The sequence below is a fragment of the Chiloscyllium plagiosum genome, chromosome 37, assembly GCF_004010195.1.
Source record: "Chiloscyllium plagiosum isolate BGI_BamShark_2017 chromosome 37, ASM401019v2, whole genome shotgun sequence".
Taxonomy (NCBI): Eukaryota; Metazoa; Chordata; class Chondrichthyes; order Orectolobiformes; family Hemiscylliidae; genus Chiloscyllium; species Chiloscyllium plagiosum.
In genome coordinates this window covers 32,129,889-32,149,184 of record NC_057746.1, presented here as the reverse complement: position 1 = coordinate 32,149,184, position 19,296 = coordinate 32,129,889, and the positions used below count along the sequence as shown (strand labels likewise).

The following is a 19,296-nucleotide window of genomic DNA, read 5'->3' as shown; positions in this document are numbered from 1 at the left end:
TGATGAAACGTCTGAGAACAAATCTACCAGCTCAGCATGCAAACTTGCAACCTGAACCTCAACCTGAACAATAAATCTTCTCAAAAATCATAAGCATCCTCAAATAATTCAAGAAGGTTTGTGAGGTGTGGCCTGCCCCTGACATAGCCATGCTGACTATTTCTAATCAAGCTGTGGTTTTCTAAGTAATCATAAATCCTGTTTCTCAGAATCTTCTCCAATACTTTGCACACCACAGAATGAAAACTGACTGGTCTGTAATTCCCAGGATTGTCTCTATTCCCTTTCTTGAACAAGGGAATAACATTTGCCACCCTACCAATCATCTGGCACTACTCCGGTGGACAGTGAGGGCGCAAAGTTCATCACCAAAGGCGCAGCAATCTCTTCCCTCACTTCCTGTAGTAACCTAGGGAATACCTCTGGCCCAGGGGATTTACCTATCCTTATGTTTTTCAAAATCTTCAGCACATCCTCCTTCTGAACATCAACCTGTTCTAACATATCAGTCTGTTTCATGCTGTCCTCAGAAACATCAAGGTCCCTCTCAGTATTGAATTCTGAAGCAAAGTATTCATTAAGGACTTCCCCTACTTCCTTCAACTCCAGGCGCAGGTTCCCTCCACTATCCCTGATCGGCCCTACCCTCACTCTGGATGTCTTGTTCTTCGCACGAATGTAGAATGCCTTAGGGTTTTCTTTAATCTTACCTGATCAGGTTTTTCTATGCCCCCTTTTAGCTCTCCTAAGTCCATTCTTCAGTTCCTTCCTGGCTACCTTGTAACCCTCTAGAGCCCTGTCTGATCCTTGGCTCCTCATCCTTAAGTAAGCCTCCTTCTTCCTCTTGACTAGATGTTCCACGTCCTTTTTCACCCAAGGTTCTTTCACCCTACCCATCCCTTCCTTCTTCAGTGGACAACCCTGTCCAGCACTATCAGCAGGTGCTTCCTAAACAACCTCCATATTCCTGTTGTGCATTTCCCTGAAAACACCTGTTCCCAATCAAGGCACACTAGTTCCTGCCTGATAGCATTGTAATTCCCCCACCCACAACTAAATACCTTCCCATACCATCTGCTCATATGCCTCTCCATGAGCATAGTAAAGGTCATGGAATTGTGATCGAAATGCTTTCCCACTGAGAATCTGACACCTGGCATGGTTCGTAGCCAAGCACCAATTCCAATATGGCCTCCCCTCTAGTCAGCCTATCTATATATTGAGTCAGGAACCCTTCCTGGATACACCTGGCAAAAACTGCTCCATTCAAACTATTTGAACTAAGTAAGTTTCACTCAATATTAGGGAAGATAAAGTCACCCATGACAACAACCCTGTTTTTTCTACACATTTTCAAAATTGTCTCCCGATCTGCTCTTCCATGTCTCTGTTGTTATTGGGGGCCTGCTGAATACTCCCAAGAAAGTGACTTCTCCTTTCCTGTTTCTGACTTCCACCCATACTGATTCTGTAGCCAAACCTTCCTCAACAACCTCACTTTCTGCAGTTGTGATACTATCCCTGATTAGCAATGCCAATCCTCCACTTCTTTTACCTCTCCTCATTCCTTTTGAAACATCTAACCCTGGAACATCCAACAACCGTTCCTGACCTATGCTCTGAGTTTGTCACCCTTACTTCTGATACTTCTTGCACCCTTGAGAGGGTGTTAGAGAGGTGTTTTATGGAGGTAGTCACACCGAAGTTATAGGACAAAGGTAGCTGGGTGACCATCAGTACAGGGAAAGGGAATAGGTAAACAGTTCAGGGAGCCCCTGTGGCCATTCCCCTCAATAATAAGTGTACGGTTTTGGATATTACTGCTGACAATATGGGAAATGAGAGTCTAATGATGACCATTAGTGGAAAAACCAATTTGATTCACTAATGTCCTTCAGGGAAGGAAATCTGCTTTCCTTCCCTAGTCTGACCAAATGTAACTTGAGACTCACAACTATATGGTTAATTGCCCCTGGGCAATCAGGGATGGGCAATTAGCTACCAACATCCTCATCCCATGAATGAATTAAAATCACAAGATTTAGTTAGACTGCAGAAAAGAGCAAAGACCAGTGCAGAGTTAGAATTATGAATTGACAAAGCCACCTCCAATGTGGCAAGAATTAATGAGTGTCGAAGAAATTCCAATTGAAAGATTAACTAGAAAACAGCAGAACAATAGGCTCCATTCGCGGAGAAGGTACGTCAGGCACATTCCTGATATATCCTGATATATTCCCTGAACAGGTAAAAAGCAGAAAATGGCAGTGAGGGTGGATCAGATCAATGCTGTTGATATGATATACATGCCCTTCCAAATAATGCAATGTCTCACAGCAGAGAGGTGATAAAAACAATGGCTATTGGATGAAAAGGGACCGTAGCAACAAGAATATGGGATCGGCTGAGTGACAGGAAGTGATGAATGAAATGATGAACAGATGTTGACAAATTTGAAGGAAGATTGTAGTGGACTGAACAGATTGGGGTTCCCTAAGAGTCAGGATTGGGACCTTTGCTTTTCCTGATGTATATTAGTGACGTAGGTCTTGGTAGCCAGGAGACAAGTTCAAACTTTTCAAATGGCACAGAACTTGAGAGAAGTGTAAATTGTGATGGGGAGCAGTGTAGAATTCCAAAAGGATATAATCAAATTAGTGGAGTGACGGACAGGGGGCAGACAAAGTTCAATGCAGAGGCATGTGAGTCATAGAATAATAAAGTATGCGCTCTTTTGCATCTCCCCCCTCTCACCTTAAACCTATGCTGCCTAGTTTTAGACTCCCCGACCACAGGGAAAAGCAGTTGGCTATTTACCTTATCTACGTCTGTCAAGATTTATAAATGTCTATGAGGTCACCCTCGGTCTCCTATGTTCCAGGGAAGAAAGTCCTAGCCCATGCAGCCTCTCCTTATAACTCAGACCTTCTAGTCCAGATAACATCCTAGTAAATCTTTTCTGCACTCTTTCTAGTTTAATAATTTATTTTCTAAATTACTCAGTATATCTCCTAAATTCCTATGCAAATCAAGGATTCTGGGTAATCCAAGATGGAGGACAGGAAAAACTGTGGCTGGAAGAGCTACTCCTTTTTTTGAGGTATTTTAGGTGTTGGAGGTGATTCCCTTGAATTCCGGGAGCAACAATTAATGTTTTATATGTTATTGCATTGTTTTGGAGTTTTGGAGAAAAAAAGTCAAAACAACAGCACTTTTAAAAGGGAGAAGGACAGATAATAGGCAGCACATGGTCAGTGAAGGAGAGAGAGAGAAAGAAACCCACATTGGTAACTGACACAGCAGTGGTTCTGTGCAGTTACTACCTTTGCTGTTTGAATTCATGTATCTCTAGACATCGGAGTGGATCTAGGAAAACCTAACAAACAGTGAAATTCACAGTTGATCTTGGAGGAACCTGTGTGGAAGAGCTCACAGCACAGACACAGGTAAGTGATTAGCTTTTAAGTGTAGCCTTGCTGTAAATCTACAGTGGTGAGTAGAGAGGGTTCTTTCTTGATTATATGTTTTATTGAGATATGATTAAAGATTAAAAATATAAGCCATTAGTATTAAGTTAGCCAAGCAGTGTCTTTTTTTTTAGAGCAATAAGATGGTGCTATTTTCTGGATCTGTAGATTGAGAAGGAGCAAAGATGGCTTTTGGTAGAGTGATATGCTCTTCTTGTTAGATGTGGCAGTTTAGGGAAAGTTTACATGTTACTGAGGATTATGTCTGCACAGAAAATGACTTTGCTTGTGAATCGTATCAGATCAAATGGATCAGATGGAGCGACATTTGGGGCAATGAGGAATTTACAAGAGCATGGAGGTGTGATGGATGGCAATTACAGGAAGGGAGAAAAGCTGCAGATACAGTTACATAGATGGGTTAACTCCAGGAAAGGTAGGAGAGGTAGGCAGGTAGTGCAGGAGTCTTCTGTGGCTATGAGGAGAAAGGGAGGTCTGCAGATGCTGGAGATCAGAGCTGAAAATGTGTTGCTGGAAAAGCGCAGCAGGTCAGGCAGCATCCAGGGAACAGGAGAATCGACGTTTCGGGCATAAGCCCTTCTTCTGTGGCTATCCCCATTTTAAACAAGTATGTTGTTTTAGAAAATGTCGGGGCTGATGGACTCTCAGGGGAATGTAGCACAAACAGCCAGGTTTCTGGTTTCAAGACAGGCTGTAATATATGAGAAGTACGTCAGGTTCTAAGAGATCAACTGTGATAGAGGACCCGCTGGTCAGAGGCACAGACAGACGGTTCTGTGGCCAGCAGGTAATCCTGAAGGACAAGAGTTATATGTATTTGGAAAGGCAAGGACTCATTTGGGATAGTCAGCATGGCTTTGTGCATGGGAAATCATGTCTCACAAAATTGATTGAGTTTTTTGAAGTAACAAAGAGGATTGATGAGAGCAGAGCAGTGGATGTGAGCTATATGAACTTCACAAAGGTATTCAACAAGGTTCCCAAGGGAGACTGACTAGCAAGGTGAGATCTCATGGAATACAGAGAGAACTAGCCATTTGGATACAGAACTGGCTTAAAGGTAGAAGTGAGAGGGTGGTGGTGGAGGTTTGCTTTTCAGACTGGAGACCTGTGACCAGTGGAGTGCGACAAGAATCGGTGCTGGATCCACTACTTTTTGTCATTTATATAAATTATTTTGATGTGAACATAGGAGATATAATTAGTAAGTTTGCAGGTAACACCAAAATTGGACATGCAGTGGACAGCGAAGGTTACCTCAGAGTATAACGGGATCTTGATCAGATGGGCCAATGGGCTGGGAGTGGCAGATGGAGTGTAATTTAGATAAATGCGAAGTGTTACATTTTGGAAAAGCCAATCAGAGCAGGACTTATACACTTAATGGTAAGGTTCTGGGGAGTGTTGCTGAACAAAGAGACCTTGGAGTGCAGGTTCAAGTAGCTTCTTGAAAGTACAGCCACGGGTAGATAGGATAGTGAAGAAGGCAGTTGGTATGCTTTCCTTTATTGGTCAGACGATTGAGTATAGGAGTTGGGAGGTCATGTTGCGGCTGTACTGAATGTCGGTTCAGCCATTTTTTGGAATATTGCATGCAATTCTAGTTTCCTTCTTATTGAAAGGATGTTATGAAAGTTGAAAGGATTCAGAAAAGATTTACAAGGATGTTGCCAGAGATGGAAGATTTGAGCTATAGGGAGGGACTGAAAAGATTGGGGCTGTTTTCCCTGGAGTATTGGAGGTTGAGGGGTGACTTTATAGAGGTTTATAATGAGGTTAAAATCATGAGGGGCATGGATAGGATAAATAGACAAAGTCTAAACTAGTGGGCAAAGGTTTAGGGTGACAGGGTAAAGTCATAAAAGGGACCTATGGGGCAACTGTTTCATGCAGAGGGTGGTGCTCGTAAAGAATGAGCTGTCAGAGGAAGTGGTGGAAGTTGGTACAAATGTATCATTTAAAAGGCATCAGGATGGGCATATGAATCAGAAGGGTTTTAGCGATATGGGCGAAGTGCTAGCAAATGGGACTAGATTAATTTAGGATACCTGGTCAGCATGGACAAGTTGGACCGAAGAATCTGTTTCCATGCTGTACATCTCTATGACTTTATGTCTCTATTTGTATGAATGATGGATAACAGTGGACCCAGCATCTATCCCTGTGGCACACTGCTGGTCATAGGACTCCAATTTGAAATACAATTCTCAACCAATGCCTCGGTCTTTTACCTTCAAGCCAATTTTGTATCAATTTGCTAACTCTCCCTGGATCCTGTGAGATTTAACTCACCATGAAGTACCTTGACAAAGACCTTGATTAAGTCCATGTTGGTAGCATCTACTGAACTGCCCTTATCTACTTTCTTGATCACCCTTTCTACTGTCTGCCACTCAAACAATCTCCCACCTTGTCAGTAATTTGCTGTCAATTCTGTGAGCTTCTACGTTAGCTGACTATCTCTTGTGTATGATTGTATCAAAGCCTTCTAGTCGTCCATGTAAACAACATCCATAGACATTCCCCTGTCCACTATCTGAATAACATTGTCAAAAAAATTCAATGAAGTTTGTCAGGCATGTCCGACCTATCATAGAAGATAGGAGTTGATATGGACCATCCTGGGTGGCTCAGTGGTTAGCACTGATGCTTCAAAACACCAGGGACCTGAGTTTGATTCTATTCTTGCATGACTGTTTGGAGTTTGCACATTTTCTGAGTGCTCCAGTTTCCTCCCAAAGATGTGCAGGTTTGGCGGAGTGGCTGTGCTAAATTGCTGATAGTGTCCAGGAATGTGCAGACTAGGTGGGTTAGCCATGGGAAATGCAGGTTACAGGGATAGGGGAGGGGGTCGATCTGGGTGGGATGTACTTCAGAGGTCAGTGTGGACTCAATGGGCCAAATGGCCTGCTTCCATACTTTTGGGATTGTATAACATGTTCACCCAATGTGCAAAATTCATTTTACACAGAGTGGATTGATGTCTTTTTTACTGATCTCACATTTTTCCTTTTTGCAAAAGCTTTAAAAGTGTATTGAAGAAGGGTCACCGAACCTGAAATATCAACTCTGTTTTTCTGTCTCCACAGATCCTAGACCTGCTGAGTTTCTCCAGCAATCTCTGTTTTTCTTTCAGATTTCCTGATTCACATTTCTTTATTTGATAAAATTCTGTCTAGTTCCCTTATGAGTGGACACATTTGTCATGAATGTATATGTGGTGAAAATTAGTGTGAAGTCTTTAAAAACAACATAATATAACAGAAAAAGTACTAAGGACGAATAAGAGGAGGTATGAGAGTAAGCTAGTCAGTAATATTAAAAAGAAAACTGCAAGAGATGGTGACATTATTGGGGTTGTCCTATAGGCCCCCAAATAGTCAATGGGAATTAGAGGAACAAATATGCAGGGAGATTGGGGAGACTTGTAGGAACAATAGGGTTGTCATAGTACAGTAGGGGATTTAATTTTCCTAATATTGACTGGGACTGTTAGAGGGTTAAGGGCTTAGATGGAGCGGAATTTGTTAAGTGCGTTCAGGAAAGTTTCCTCAAGTAGCATATAGAGGCTCCTACTCAGGAAGGGGCAAAACCCGACCTATTCTTGGGAAATAGGGCAGTACAGGTGACGGAGGTACAGAGGGGGAGCACTTTTGGACCAGTGACCATGGTTCTATTAATTTTAAAATAGTTATGGAGAGGGACAAAATTGGTCCACAGGTTCAACTTCTAAATTAGGGTAAGGTGAGTTTTGATGGAATTAGACAGGAGCTTGCAGGGGTTGATTGGAGCAGTTTTGTTTTTGCAGGCAAAGGGACCGCCAGGAAGTGGGAGTCCTTTAAATGTAAGATAGCTAGAGTTCAAGGTCTAAATGTTTCTATGAGGATGAAGGACAAGGTTGGCAAGAATAGGGAACCCTGGATGACATGAGATATTGAGGCTTTGACTAGAAAAAAAGGAAACATGGCTCAGATACAGGCAGCTGGGATTAAGGGAATCCCTGGAGGTATATAGGGAATACAGGAGTTTACTGAAGAAGGAAATCAGGAGGATGAAAATGAAGCATGAGATAGCTTTGACTGGGAAGATTAGGGTGAATCAAAAGAGGTTCTTTATGTATATTAAAGGAAAAAGAATAACTAGAGACAGAATAGGGTCCCTCAAGGACCAAAGTGGGCATATATGTGTAGAACCGCAGACGATGGGAGATTCTCAATTAATATTTTTCCACAGTGTTTACCATGGAGAAAGACATGAAGACTTGGGAACTTGGGGGAGTTAGTGGTGATATCTTGGGGGCAGTCCATATCACAGTAGAGTAGGTATTGGATGTGGTAGAACATAGGAAGGTGGATAAATCTCCTGGTCCTCACCAGATTTGCCCAGGAAGCCTGCAAGAGGCTAGAGAAGAAATTGTGGGGGCCATGGGTGATATTTTTGAATCATTATTAGCCACGGGGGTGGTCCCGAAAGACTGGAGGGTACAGAATGTTGTGCCATTATTCAAGAAGGGCTGCAAAGAAAAGCCTGGCAACTAGAGACCAGTAAGCTTAAAATCTTTGGTGAGTAAGTTACTTAAGAAGATTCTGACAAATAAGATATGCATGCATTTGGAAAGACAGGGTTTGATCAGGAGTAGTCAACATGGCTTTGTGAGTGGCCAATCATGCCTCTCAAATTTGTTAGAGTTCTTTGAGGAAGTGACCAGGAAGGTAGATGAGAACAGGTTGGTAGACATAGGCTATATTGATTTCAGTCAGGCCTTTGATAAAGTTCATCATGATAGGCTGCTGTTTAAGGTTAGATTACATGGAATCAGGGTGAGCTGGCAAACTGGATACACAAATGATTTGATGGTAGGAAGCAGAGGGTAATAGTGGAAAGATATTTGTCGGACTGGAGGCCTGTGACTAGTGGGGTGCCTCAGGGGTCAGTGCTGGACCCATTACTACTTGTTATCTGTATCAATGATTTGGATGAGAATGTACAAGGCATGATTAATAAGTTTGCTGATGACACTAAAACAGGCAGTGAGGAAGGTTATCAGAAATTGTAGCAGGACCTTGATCAGGTGGGGAATTGGGTCCAGAAATGGCAAATGGAGTTTAATATAGATAAGTGTGAGGTCTTGTATTTTGCAAAGTCAAATCAAGGGATGAGTTTCATGGTAAATGGTAGGGCCTTAAGTAGTTTAATGGAACAGAGTGATTTTGGGATTCAGGTTCACAGTTCTTTGAATGTGGAGTCAAAGGTAGATAGGGCAGTGAAGATTTTTGGCACACTGGCCTTCATCAGTCAGGGCACTGAGTACTGAAGTTGGGAAGTTATGATGACGTTTTACAGGACGTTGGTGAGACTGCATTTGGAGTAGTGTTCAGTTCTGGTCACCTTGTGATAGGAAGCATGTTATTAAATGGAAAAGGGTGCAGAAGAAATTTACAAGGATGTTGCCTGGACACAATGGCCTGAGGTACAGGGAGAGGTTATACAAGCCAGGACTTTTTCCTTTTGATTAGATTTCCTACAGCGTGGAAACAGGCCCTTCAGCCCAACAAGTCTACACCGACCCTCCGAAGAGTAACCCACCCAGACCTATTTTCTTCTGACTAATGCACCTATCACCATGGGCAATTTAACATGGCCAATTCACCTGATCTGCACATCTCTGGACTGTGGGAGGAAACCCACACAGACACGAGGAGAATGTGCAAACTCCACACAGACAGTCGCCCGAGGCTGAAATCAAACCTAGGACCCTGGCGCTGTAAGGCAGCAGTGCTAACCATTGTGCAACTGTGCTGTCATTTAGAGCGTAAGAGACTGAGGGGGGGAGCCTTGTAGAACTGTATAAGATCATGAGAAACATGGGCAGGGTGAATGCACTATGTCTTTTTCCCAGGGTTAGGAAATTGAGTACGAGAGAACTTCAGATTAAGGTAGAAGCAAATTTTGATGGTAGTAGGCTGGAACTTTCAAAAGCTGATTGGGCATAGATGTTCACAGGTAAAGAGATGTCTGGAAAATGGGAAGCCTCCTGAAGTGAGATAACAAGAGTCCAGAGAAAGTATATTCCTGTTGCGGTGAAAGGAAAGGCTGGTAGGTATAGGGAATGCTGGATGACTAAAGAAATTGAGGTTTTGGATAAGAAAAAGAAGGAAGCATGTGTCAGGTATAGTCAGGATAGATTGAGTGAATCCTTAGAAGAGTATAAAGGCAGTAGGAGTATACTTAAGAGAGAAATCAGGAGGGCAAAAAGGAGACATGAGATAGCTTTGGCAAATAGAGTTAAGGAGAATTCAAAGGGTTTTTACAAATACATTAAGGACAAAAGGGTAACTAGGGAGTGAATAGGGCCCCTCAAAGATCAGCAAGGCAGCCTTTGTGTGGAGCCGCAGGAAATGGGGGGATACTAAAAGAGTATTTTGCATCAGTGTTTACTGTGGAAAAGGACATGGAAGGTATAGAATGTAGGGAAAAACATCTTGAAAAATGTCCATATTACTGAGGAGGTAGTGCTGGATGTCCTGAAACACACAAAAGTGAATAAATCCCCAGGACCTGATCAGGTGTACACTCAGACTCTGTGGGAAGCTAGGGAAGTGATTGTTGGGCTTCTTACTGAGATATTTGTATCATCGATAGTCACAGATGAGGTGCTGGAAGACTGGAGGTTGGCTAAAGTGGTGCCACTGTTTAAGAAAGGTGGTAAGGACAAGCCAGGGAACTATAGACCAGTGAGCTTGACATTGATGGTGGGCAAGTTGTTGGAGGAAATCCTGAGGGACAGGATTTGCAAAGGCAAGGACTGATTAGGGATCGTCAACGTGGCCTTATGCATGGGAAATCATGTCTCGCAAGTTGGCATAGGTACTAGAAAAGACAGATACAGCCCTGTTGACTCTGACAAGTCTTCCTCACTAACATCTGGGGGCTACAGCCAAAATGCGGAGAGATGTCTCACAGACTAGTCAAGCAACAGCTTGAAATAGTCGTAGAACATAGAACATAGAAGGATACAGCGCAGTACAGGCCCTTCGGCCCTCGATGTTGCCCTGATCCAAGCCCACCTAACCTACACTAGCCCACTATCCTCCATATGCCTATCCAATGCCCGCTTAAATGCCCATAATGAGGGAGAGTCCACCATTGCTACTGGCAGGGCATTCCATGAACTCACGACTCGCTGAGTAAAGAACCTACCCCTAACATCTGTCCTATACCTACCCCCCCTTAATTTAAAGCTATGCCCCCTCGTAATAGCTGACTCCATACATGGAAAAAGATTCTCACTGTCTAGTATGGCGACCAAAACTGCACATAATATTCCAGATGCGGCCGTACCAGAGTCTTATACAACTGCATCATGACCTCAGGACTCCGGAACTCAATTCCTCTACCAATAAAAGCCAGTACGCCATATGCCTTCCTCACCGCACTATTTACCTGGGTGGCAACTTTCAGAGATCTGTGTACATGGACACCAAGATCCCTCTGCTCATCCACACTACCAAGTATCCGACCATTAGCCCAGTACCCCATCTTTTTGTTATTCTTCCCAAAGTGAATCACCTCGCACTTAGCTACATTGTATTCCATCTGCCACCTTTCTGCCCAGCTCTGCAGCTTCTCTATATCCTTCTGTAACCTGCCACATGCTTCCTCACTGTCAACAACTCCTCCGACTTTTGTGTCATCCGCAAACTTGCTCACCCAACCTTCTAACCCCTCTTCCATGTCATTTATAAAAATGACAAACAGCAATGGTCCCAAAACAGATCCTTGCGGAACACCGCTAGTGACGGCACTCCATGAAGAAACTTTGCCATCAACTACTATCCTCTGTCTTCTTCCATCCAGCCAATTCCTAATCCAAACCTCCAACTCACCCTCAATGCCATATCTCCGTATTTTCTGCAGTAGCCTACCATGGGGAACGTTATCAAACGCCTTACTAAAATCCATATATACCACATCTACCGCTTTCCCCTCGTTCACCTCCTTAGTCACCTTCTCAAAGAATTCAATAAGGTTTGTGAGGCACGACCTGCCCTTCACAAAACCGTGCTGACTATCCTTGATCACATTATTCCTATCCAGATGTTCCTAAATCCTATCCCTTACAATTCTCTCTAGGACTTTGCCCACAACAGAAGTGAGACCCTCCGGCCTATAGTTACTAGGGTTATCCCTACTCCCCTTCTTGATCAAGGGAACCACATTTGCTAGCCTCCAATCTTCTGGCACTACTCCTGTAGACAACTAGGACATAAAAATCAAGGCCAATGGCTCTGCAATCTCTTCCCTTGCTTCCCAGAGAATCCTAGGATAAATGCCATCAGGCCCAGGGGGACTTATCTATTTTCACCCTTTCCAGAATTTCCAACACCTCTTCTCTACATACCTCAAAGCCATCCATTCTACTTAATTGTGACTCAGTATTCACATTGACAACAATGTCCTGTTCCTGATTGAATACTGACGAAAAGTATTCATTCAGTGTCTCCCCAATCTCTTCAGCTTCCACACGCAACTTCCCACTACTATCCTTGACTGGACCTATTCTTACCCTAGTCATTCTTTTATTCCTGAAACTTATACACTTGGTATCATATCTTACAGGAGAAAGTGAGGACTGCAGATGCTGGAGATCAGAGCTGAAAATGTGTTGCTGGAAAAGCGCAGCAGGTCAGGCAGCATCCAAAGAGCAGGAGAATCGATGTTTCGGGCATGAGCCCTTCTTCAGGAAGAAGGGCTTTTCCAGCAACACATTTTCAGTATCATATCTTACAGACAATGTTCCACATACCAACGTCACCATTCCTGGATATATCCCATTCCACCAGGATCAGTGGCATGTAGTTGGGAGGGAGCTGCCCTGGAAGTCCTCAATATTGATTCCGAACTCCATGAAGTTTCATGGTTTCAGGTTAAGCATGGCAAAAACACCTCCTGCTAATTACCATGTACTGTCCTCCCTTGGCTGATGCATTGGTGTTCCTGTATGATGAACAACACTTGGAGGAAGCACTGAGCGTAGCAAGATACACTCCTTTCTTCCACCAAAAGTAGTTTGGTAGTACTATTGATCAGGTCCTAAAGATCATAACTGCAAAACTGAGTTTGTTGCAGATGGTGAGGGAACTAACACGAGGGAAAAACATACTTGCCCTCATCCTCACCAATCTGCTAGCTGCATATGCATTTCAAGATCTGGGCATCCAGACCTATTCCCCTACATTTACCCTGACTAATGCACCTAACACTACGGGCAATTTAGTATGGCCAATTCACCTAACCTGTACATCTTTGGATTGTGGAAGGAAACCGGAGCACCCAGAGAAACCCTCACAAACACAGGGAGAACATGCAAACTCCACATAGACAGCTGCCTGAGCCACTAACCACTGAGCCACCACACCGCCCACAACAGCAGAATTGCACTTCAGCACAACTTTCAGCCTCATGGCTTGGCAAATTCCTCCACTCAGTACTATCATTAAGCCAGGGGATCAACCCTGGTGAGGCATAAGCAGCAAGTGATAAGCAGAGCTAAGCAATCTCACAGCCTATAGATATGATCTAAGCTCTGCAGTACTACCAAAATGTGCCATTCTCAATTGGTGGGGGGAGGTGAGGTTGGGGGAGGTGGGGGGGGGGGGGGGAGTGTTGGGGAGCGTGTTGTGGGACCGGGGTGGGGATACTTGCACATCAGTGCCAAAGGTAATAGAGAAGCACTTGGAGCAAGCCTTGGCCAGAAGAGCCGATGGATGATCCATCTTGGCCTTATTTAGTAGTCCCTAGTATTACAGGCCAATTAGTTTCACTCTAAATGATAGCAAGATATGGTTGGAAGCACTGGATACTGCAAAGGCTATGAGTCCCGACAACATTATGGCAATAGTACTGAAGGCTTGTGGTTCAGAACCTGCTGCTGTCCAAGCCAAGCTCTTCCAGTACAGATACAACACTGACATCTACCTGACAAAGGAGAAAATTTGCCCAGGTATGTTTTGTACACAAAAAGCAGGATAAATCCAACCCAGTCAATGCCACCCCATCAGTCTACTCTCGATCATCACCTAAAAAGAGTTCTAATCCTATAAATGCCTTCATGCAACTTGCAGAGTTTCCTCTGGGAGCTGTAAGAGTACTTCCCTCATGAGCAGATTGTCCTGAAGAAACACTGCATTGATATCTATAGAGCCACATTTCCAAAGAAAGGTTGTTAAAATGACTCAAGATGTTTCTTAAATGGCCATATCTGCTGTAAGACAGTCTACCTTAATCACTCTTTGCCTCAAACATTCCTTGAAGCCTTCAGTTACTAATCTGATCTTTGCCTTATGGATCCTAACTGGAAAATTCTTTTCCATACAGATCCACCCATGTGATAAAGCAGGTTATCCTCTATCTTCAATTTTGAAATGTACTCCTAATTCCTTCCAATTCTGTAACTCTTCATTTAGCCTCCTTTATCACCCTAACTTCCACTCTACTGTAGCCACAAATATTGTAGGGAATACTACTTCTGAAAAGGCTCTCCACTAATCCATATTTTCCAGATGCCTTGTCCAGCTGTGATCTCTTTCTCATCTAAATAAAACAAAGAACTGTAGACTCTAGCAATCTAAAATCAGGATGCCTGCTGGAATCCTTCTGTACTGCATGGACTTTTTCCTCCTTATTGCATCCCCTGCATTTCCAAAAGCTCCAACATCACCACCTGCTCTTATAATCTATGCCTTGACCAATAAAGACAAGTGTTCCATATGCCTTCTCAATGTCCTGTCCTGCCATCTCTAGGGATTTGTGGACAAGCATCCCAAGATTCCTCTGCTCCTCTGAGCTTCCTCATTTCCTGCCATTCACTGAGTACTCTCTCATCCTGCCCATCTGAACAATCAGCCTATAACCCCCATTAACCTAATACCTTCATCCACACTGTTAACCACCCAGCCAATCATCAGGTCATCCACAAACATACTTGTCATCGCCCCATATTCTCATCTATGTAATATATATATATATATATATATATCACAAACAATAAGGGACGCAGCACTGATCCCTGTGGCCTGCTACTGCACACTGGCCTCCAATCACCCAAACAGACTTCTGTCATCACCCTCGCTCTCTAAGCAGGAAGCTAGAGATATTCAAAAAGAGCTGATGCCTCTGGAATACATAGTTAAGGACTGTTTTACCCAGTAATGGAGTTGGTTAAGAAACTGAGAGGACAGATGGGAGTTTGTTTTCAACTATGAAATGCAAATCAAAAAAAAGATTTCTTTCTGATTTGATAGATAGATGTCCAGCAATATAACTCCAGTGTTACCTTGACAAAATGTCAGGATACAGAGGAATGTCAGCTGTGTGTTCCAGGTCTGAGTATTGCAATGTAACTTTACATACCATTCCTATTGAACTTTTATTAGTCTGAAAAACACAGGTGAAGAAAGACTGCTTGACAGTTTGAATACAATCCCAGTCATCGACTCACTAAATAACTACTTCTACTTTGTTTGGAACTACAGGCTGTAAAGCTGTTGAGCTGATTCCACCAGATAGGATTCTATGAGTGAGTCTAGTCCGAAGACTAATTTCTCACAAAGTAATTTAATGAGTGGCATAAACTTTTCCCATTGTTGATGCAGCAGTCTTCACAAAAGCTTGTGGAGTAAAGCTGAGTGGTAAAAAGCTGCTTACAATGTCAGCTAGGAATGTGTGATATAATGGTCCGTATTCGAATAATACATCTCAACAATGCCACCCTGTCTCGGAGCAAAGATTTTACAAGATTGATTGTCACAAATGGGTCACTGAAATTAATATTTACTAACCTCACTAAAACATAGCCAATCACCAGTGTTAATGGAAACACACAGACTATCCCAAAGACAATAGTAATGATTATGCCAGGTCGAGAGAGAGTTTTCTGAACAGGAGCTAAGAAATAAAATAAAATAATTCAGTTAGTTCATTATTCTTATCACTCTTTAAACATTAATATTATGCAAAATAACTCCAGGCTACAGAAATACAGCTTATGTATTACACTTAAGGCACTACATTTATTCAAAATCAACTTGTTTTTATACAGTACTTTCATACCATTAACTGAGTAAAATGATTCAGGTACTTCCCAGGAATATTAAAACACAAACTGCAACACTAAACCACTTGAAGGGCTGCAGGTTAGTCTAAATGTTTGGTTTTAAGGAGTGTCTGAAAGGAGGAAAATGATGCTGAGAGGTGAAGCAGCGTATGGGGGAAATTTTACATCATGGGGCCCAGGTAACTGAAGACACAGCTGTCTATGATGCAATTATTCAGATCAGCAATGCACAAAAGCTGATGATGAGAGCAAGGTGGATTTTTTTTGGACTGGAGACCTGTGAACAGTGGTGTCTTGCAAGGATCAGTGCTGGGTTCACTGCTTTTTCTCATTTATATAAATGATTTGGATGTGAATATAGGAAGATTAGAGTTAGGATTAGTTTGCAGATGACACCAAAATACATGGTATACTGCTCAGTGAAGAAGGTTATCTTAGAGTACAATGGGACCTTGATAAGATGGGCTGTTGGACCAAGGAGTGGTAAATGGAGTTTAATTTACATAAATGTGGGATGTTGCATTTTGCTAAGGCAAATCAGGGCAGGACTTACACACTTAATGGCAGAGTCATGGAGAGTGTTACTAAACAGGGACATTGGGTGCAGATTCATAGTTCCTTGAACGTGGAGTCACAGGTAGACATGGTAGTGAAGAAGGCAGGTGGTACACTTGCCTTTATTGGTCAGTGCATTGAGTATAGGAGTTAGGATGTACAGGATGTTGGTTTGGCCACTTTTTGAATATTGCATTCATTTCTGCTTTTCCTGCTATAGAAAAGATGTTGTAGAACTTGAAAGTGTTCAGAAAAGATTTTCAAGGATATTGCCAGTGTTGGAGGCTTGAGTTATAGGGAGAGGCTGAATAGGCTGGGAGCATCGGAGGCTGAGGGGTTACCTTATAGAGGTTTATAAAATCACGAGGGGCATGGATAGGATGAATAGCCAAGGTCTTTTCCCCAGGATAGGGGAGTCCATATCTAGACAGCATAGGTTTAAGTGAGAAAGATTTAAAAGGGACTTAAACGGCATCTTTTTCACACAGAGGGTCATGTGTTTTTGGAATGAGCTGCCAGAGGAAGTGTTGGAGGCTGGTACAATTACAACTTCTGTTTCTGTGCTGTACAATTGTATGCCTCTATCTCTAAGGGTTGTAGAAAGTGAAATGATCAGGAGCAGTGATGTAATGGATAGTTTAAAACCAAGGATGAGAATTTTAGAATCAAGTGACTTGTGGACTGCGAACCAATGTCAACCAGTGAGTGCAGGGGCAATAATGAATGCGATTTGGGGCAAGTTAGGATATAGGAAGAAGTGTATTAGAGGAGCTTAAGTTTATGGAGCTTTGGAGGTGAGAAACCATTTAGGGGAGCATTGGAATAGTCAAGTCTGGAAGAAGCCAAGGCCATGCTTTGGCGATAAAATTGGACAGTCAACATGATCTGATAAGAGGAATTTCACATTCACATGGGGCAGCACAGTGGCTCAGTGGTTAGCACTGCTGCCTCACAGCACCAGGGTCCCAGGTTTGATTCCAGCCTCGGGCAACTGTATGGAGTTTGCACATTCTCCCCGTGTCTGGGTCGGTTTCCTCCCACAGTCCAAAGATGTGCAGGTGAGGTGAATTGGCCATGCTAAATTGCCCATAGTGTTAGGTGCATTAGTCAGAGGCAAATGGGTCTGGGTGGGTTACTCTTCGGAGGGTCGATGTGGACTTGTTGGGCCAAAGGGCCTGCTTCCACACTGTAGGAAATCTAAAAAAAAATTTAAAGTTTTTTTGTGGATATAAAGGGCAGCCAGTAATGTAGTAGTATTTCAAAAGCCTTTTGAAATTGTGCCACACAATTGGGGTTACAAAAGACGGTGGCTTATTGGATTTGGGGTAATAGATTTGAAAAGAATGAATGCTGGTTGAGAAAGCATAAACAATGTGTGAGGATAAAGAAGTTATTTTCAGGATGGGACAATGTACCTGGGTTATCAGTTGGTATCAACGGGGTGACTAAGAGTGGTATTTCCAGGTTCGCTGCTCCTATAAAGCAGGGTGTGAAAGTAAACTGTGAGACACATGCAGACAGGCTGGAAAGGGATGTGGATTGTTTCCATGATTGGATGAGAACATAGTAAAATATGGTGGAGGGTAAAATTTTCCATACTAGTAGGAAGAAAGTAAAAAGCAATATTTGTCAAAAGAAGGAGCCTGATGAGCATTGTGGCTGATGGTCCAAATGTAGATTTGTGGGAAAGGTGATCAAAGATTGGAGAGAGAATACATTTATTGCACAGGTCTGACTTATTTGGCTGCAATCCCCTATCAGACTATGCCACGTCCCCTCGCACCGTTCAATGCCTTCAAAATCACTATACAATCCTCACTGTTGAAGGTGACAGATGAAAACTGAGGAATAGTTGTAAAATTTACTAGAAAGTATTCCCCCCACCCCCCACCCTGTGCCAGTCACTCTGAAGTGCAGCCAGCAATCAATGCCTTCAGTAACATGAAATGCAGAGGGTAGATAGTGGTTAATCATGTTTACGTGGAGAAGCATTATTTCCGTCTTCAGCGTAGCCTGGAAAGTCATCTGCCATAGCCATTATTCTAAGCTAACTGATACCTATGTTATCAAGAGTGGATGACAGAACAAGTGAAGTAAGAAAATGAAACGCGGCTAGGAGAAGGCATTATCCACGTCAGGCAAACACATTGGAGCTAAATAGACCCAACCATCTTCCTGTTTCATTAATGACATTTCTGTCATCGTAAGGTCAGGTGATGTTCACCAAAGATTGCACACTGTTCGGCACCATTCGTAACTCCTCAGATACTGAGCTGTCCATGTTCAGATGCAGCAAGGTCTGGACAATATTCAGGCTTGGGCTGACAAGCGGCAAGTAACATTTGGGAAATACAAATGCCAGGCAATGATCATCTCCATTAAGGGACAATGTAACCATTATTTCTTGCTATCCAAATCCACCCTCACACCCACCCCTTCAATCAGCATCCTGGGGGTTACCACTGACTGGAAACTCAACTGGATTAGCCCAATAAATACGGGGACCATAAAAGCAGGTCAAACTAGGACTCACTTACTGACTCCCCAAAACTTGTCTACCACCTACAAAGTAAATCAGGAGCATTATGGAATACTCTCCACTTGCCTGGAGGAGTACAGCTCCAACAAAACGCAAGATGTTTGAAACCATCTAGAACACCCATTCAGCACTATCAACTAGAAGGTTGCTCATGTTAACCTCCTGTACAAGAAGGGTAAAAGGGATATTGTGGGTAACTACAGACCAGTGAGTCTGATATCAGTGGTGGGGAAGTTGCTGGAGAGGGTACTGAGAGATAGGATCTGTTTATATTTGGAAAGGAATGAGCTTATTGGTGATGGGCAACATGGTTTTGTGAGGGGGAGATTGTGCCTTACCAACTTGACAGAGTTCTTCGAGGAAGTGACCAAGTTGTTAGATGAAGGAAGGATTGTTGATGTCATATACATGGACTTTAGTAAGGTGTTTGGTAAGGTTTCCCATAGTAGACTAATGGAGAAAGTGAAGTCACATGGTGTGCAGGGTGTTCTAGCTAGGTGGATAAAGAACTGGTTGAGCAACAGGAGACAGAGAGTAGTAGTTGAAGGGAGTTTCTTGAGATGGAGAAAGGTGACCAGTGATGTTCCACAGGGGTCAGT

At 43.0% G+C, this 19,296-nt stretch overlaps 1 protein-coding gene across 5 annotated transcripts in view; it reads right to left on the bottom strand.

Moving 5' to 3' along the window:
• The window catches only part of LOC122541477 (carcinoembryonic antigen-related cell adhesion molecule 6-like), a 178,319-nt gene that overhangs the window by 12,289 nt on the left and 146,734 nt on the right, over window positions 1-19,296 (bottom strand). For 3 of the 5 annotated variants that reach the window (XM_043678265.1, XM_043678268.1, XM_043678267.1), the window contains one exon: window positions 15,329-15,434. The exons of 1 other annotated variant lie outside the window; for it this stretch is intronic. In XM_043678265.1, the coding sequence (XP_043534200.1) occupies window positions 15,329-15,434 (106 nt within the window). Of the gene's footprint in view, window positions 1-15,328; window positions 15,435-19,296 lie in introns of those variants that run through there. One more of the 5 variants, XM_043678269.1, reaches the window with a different exon arrangement.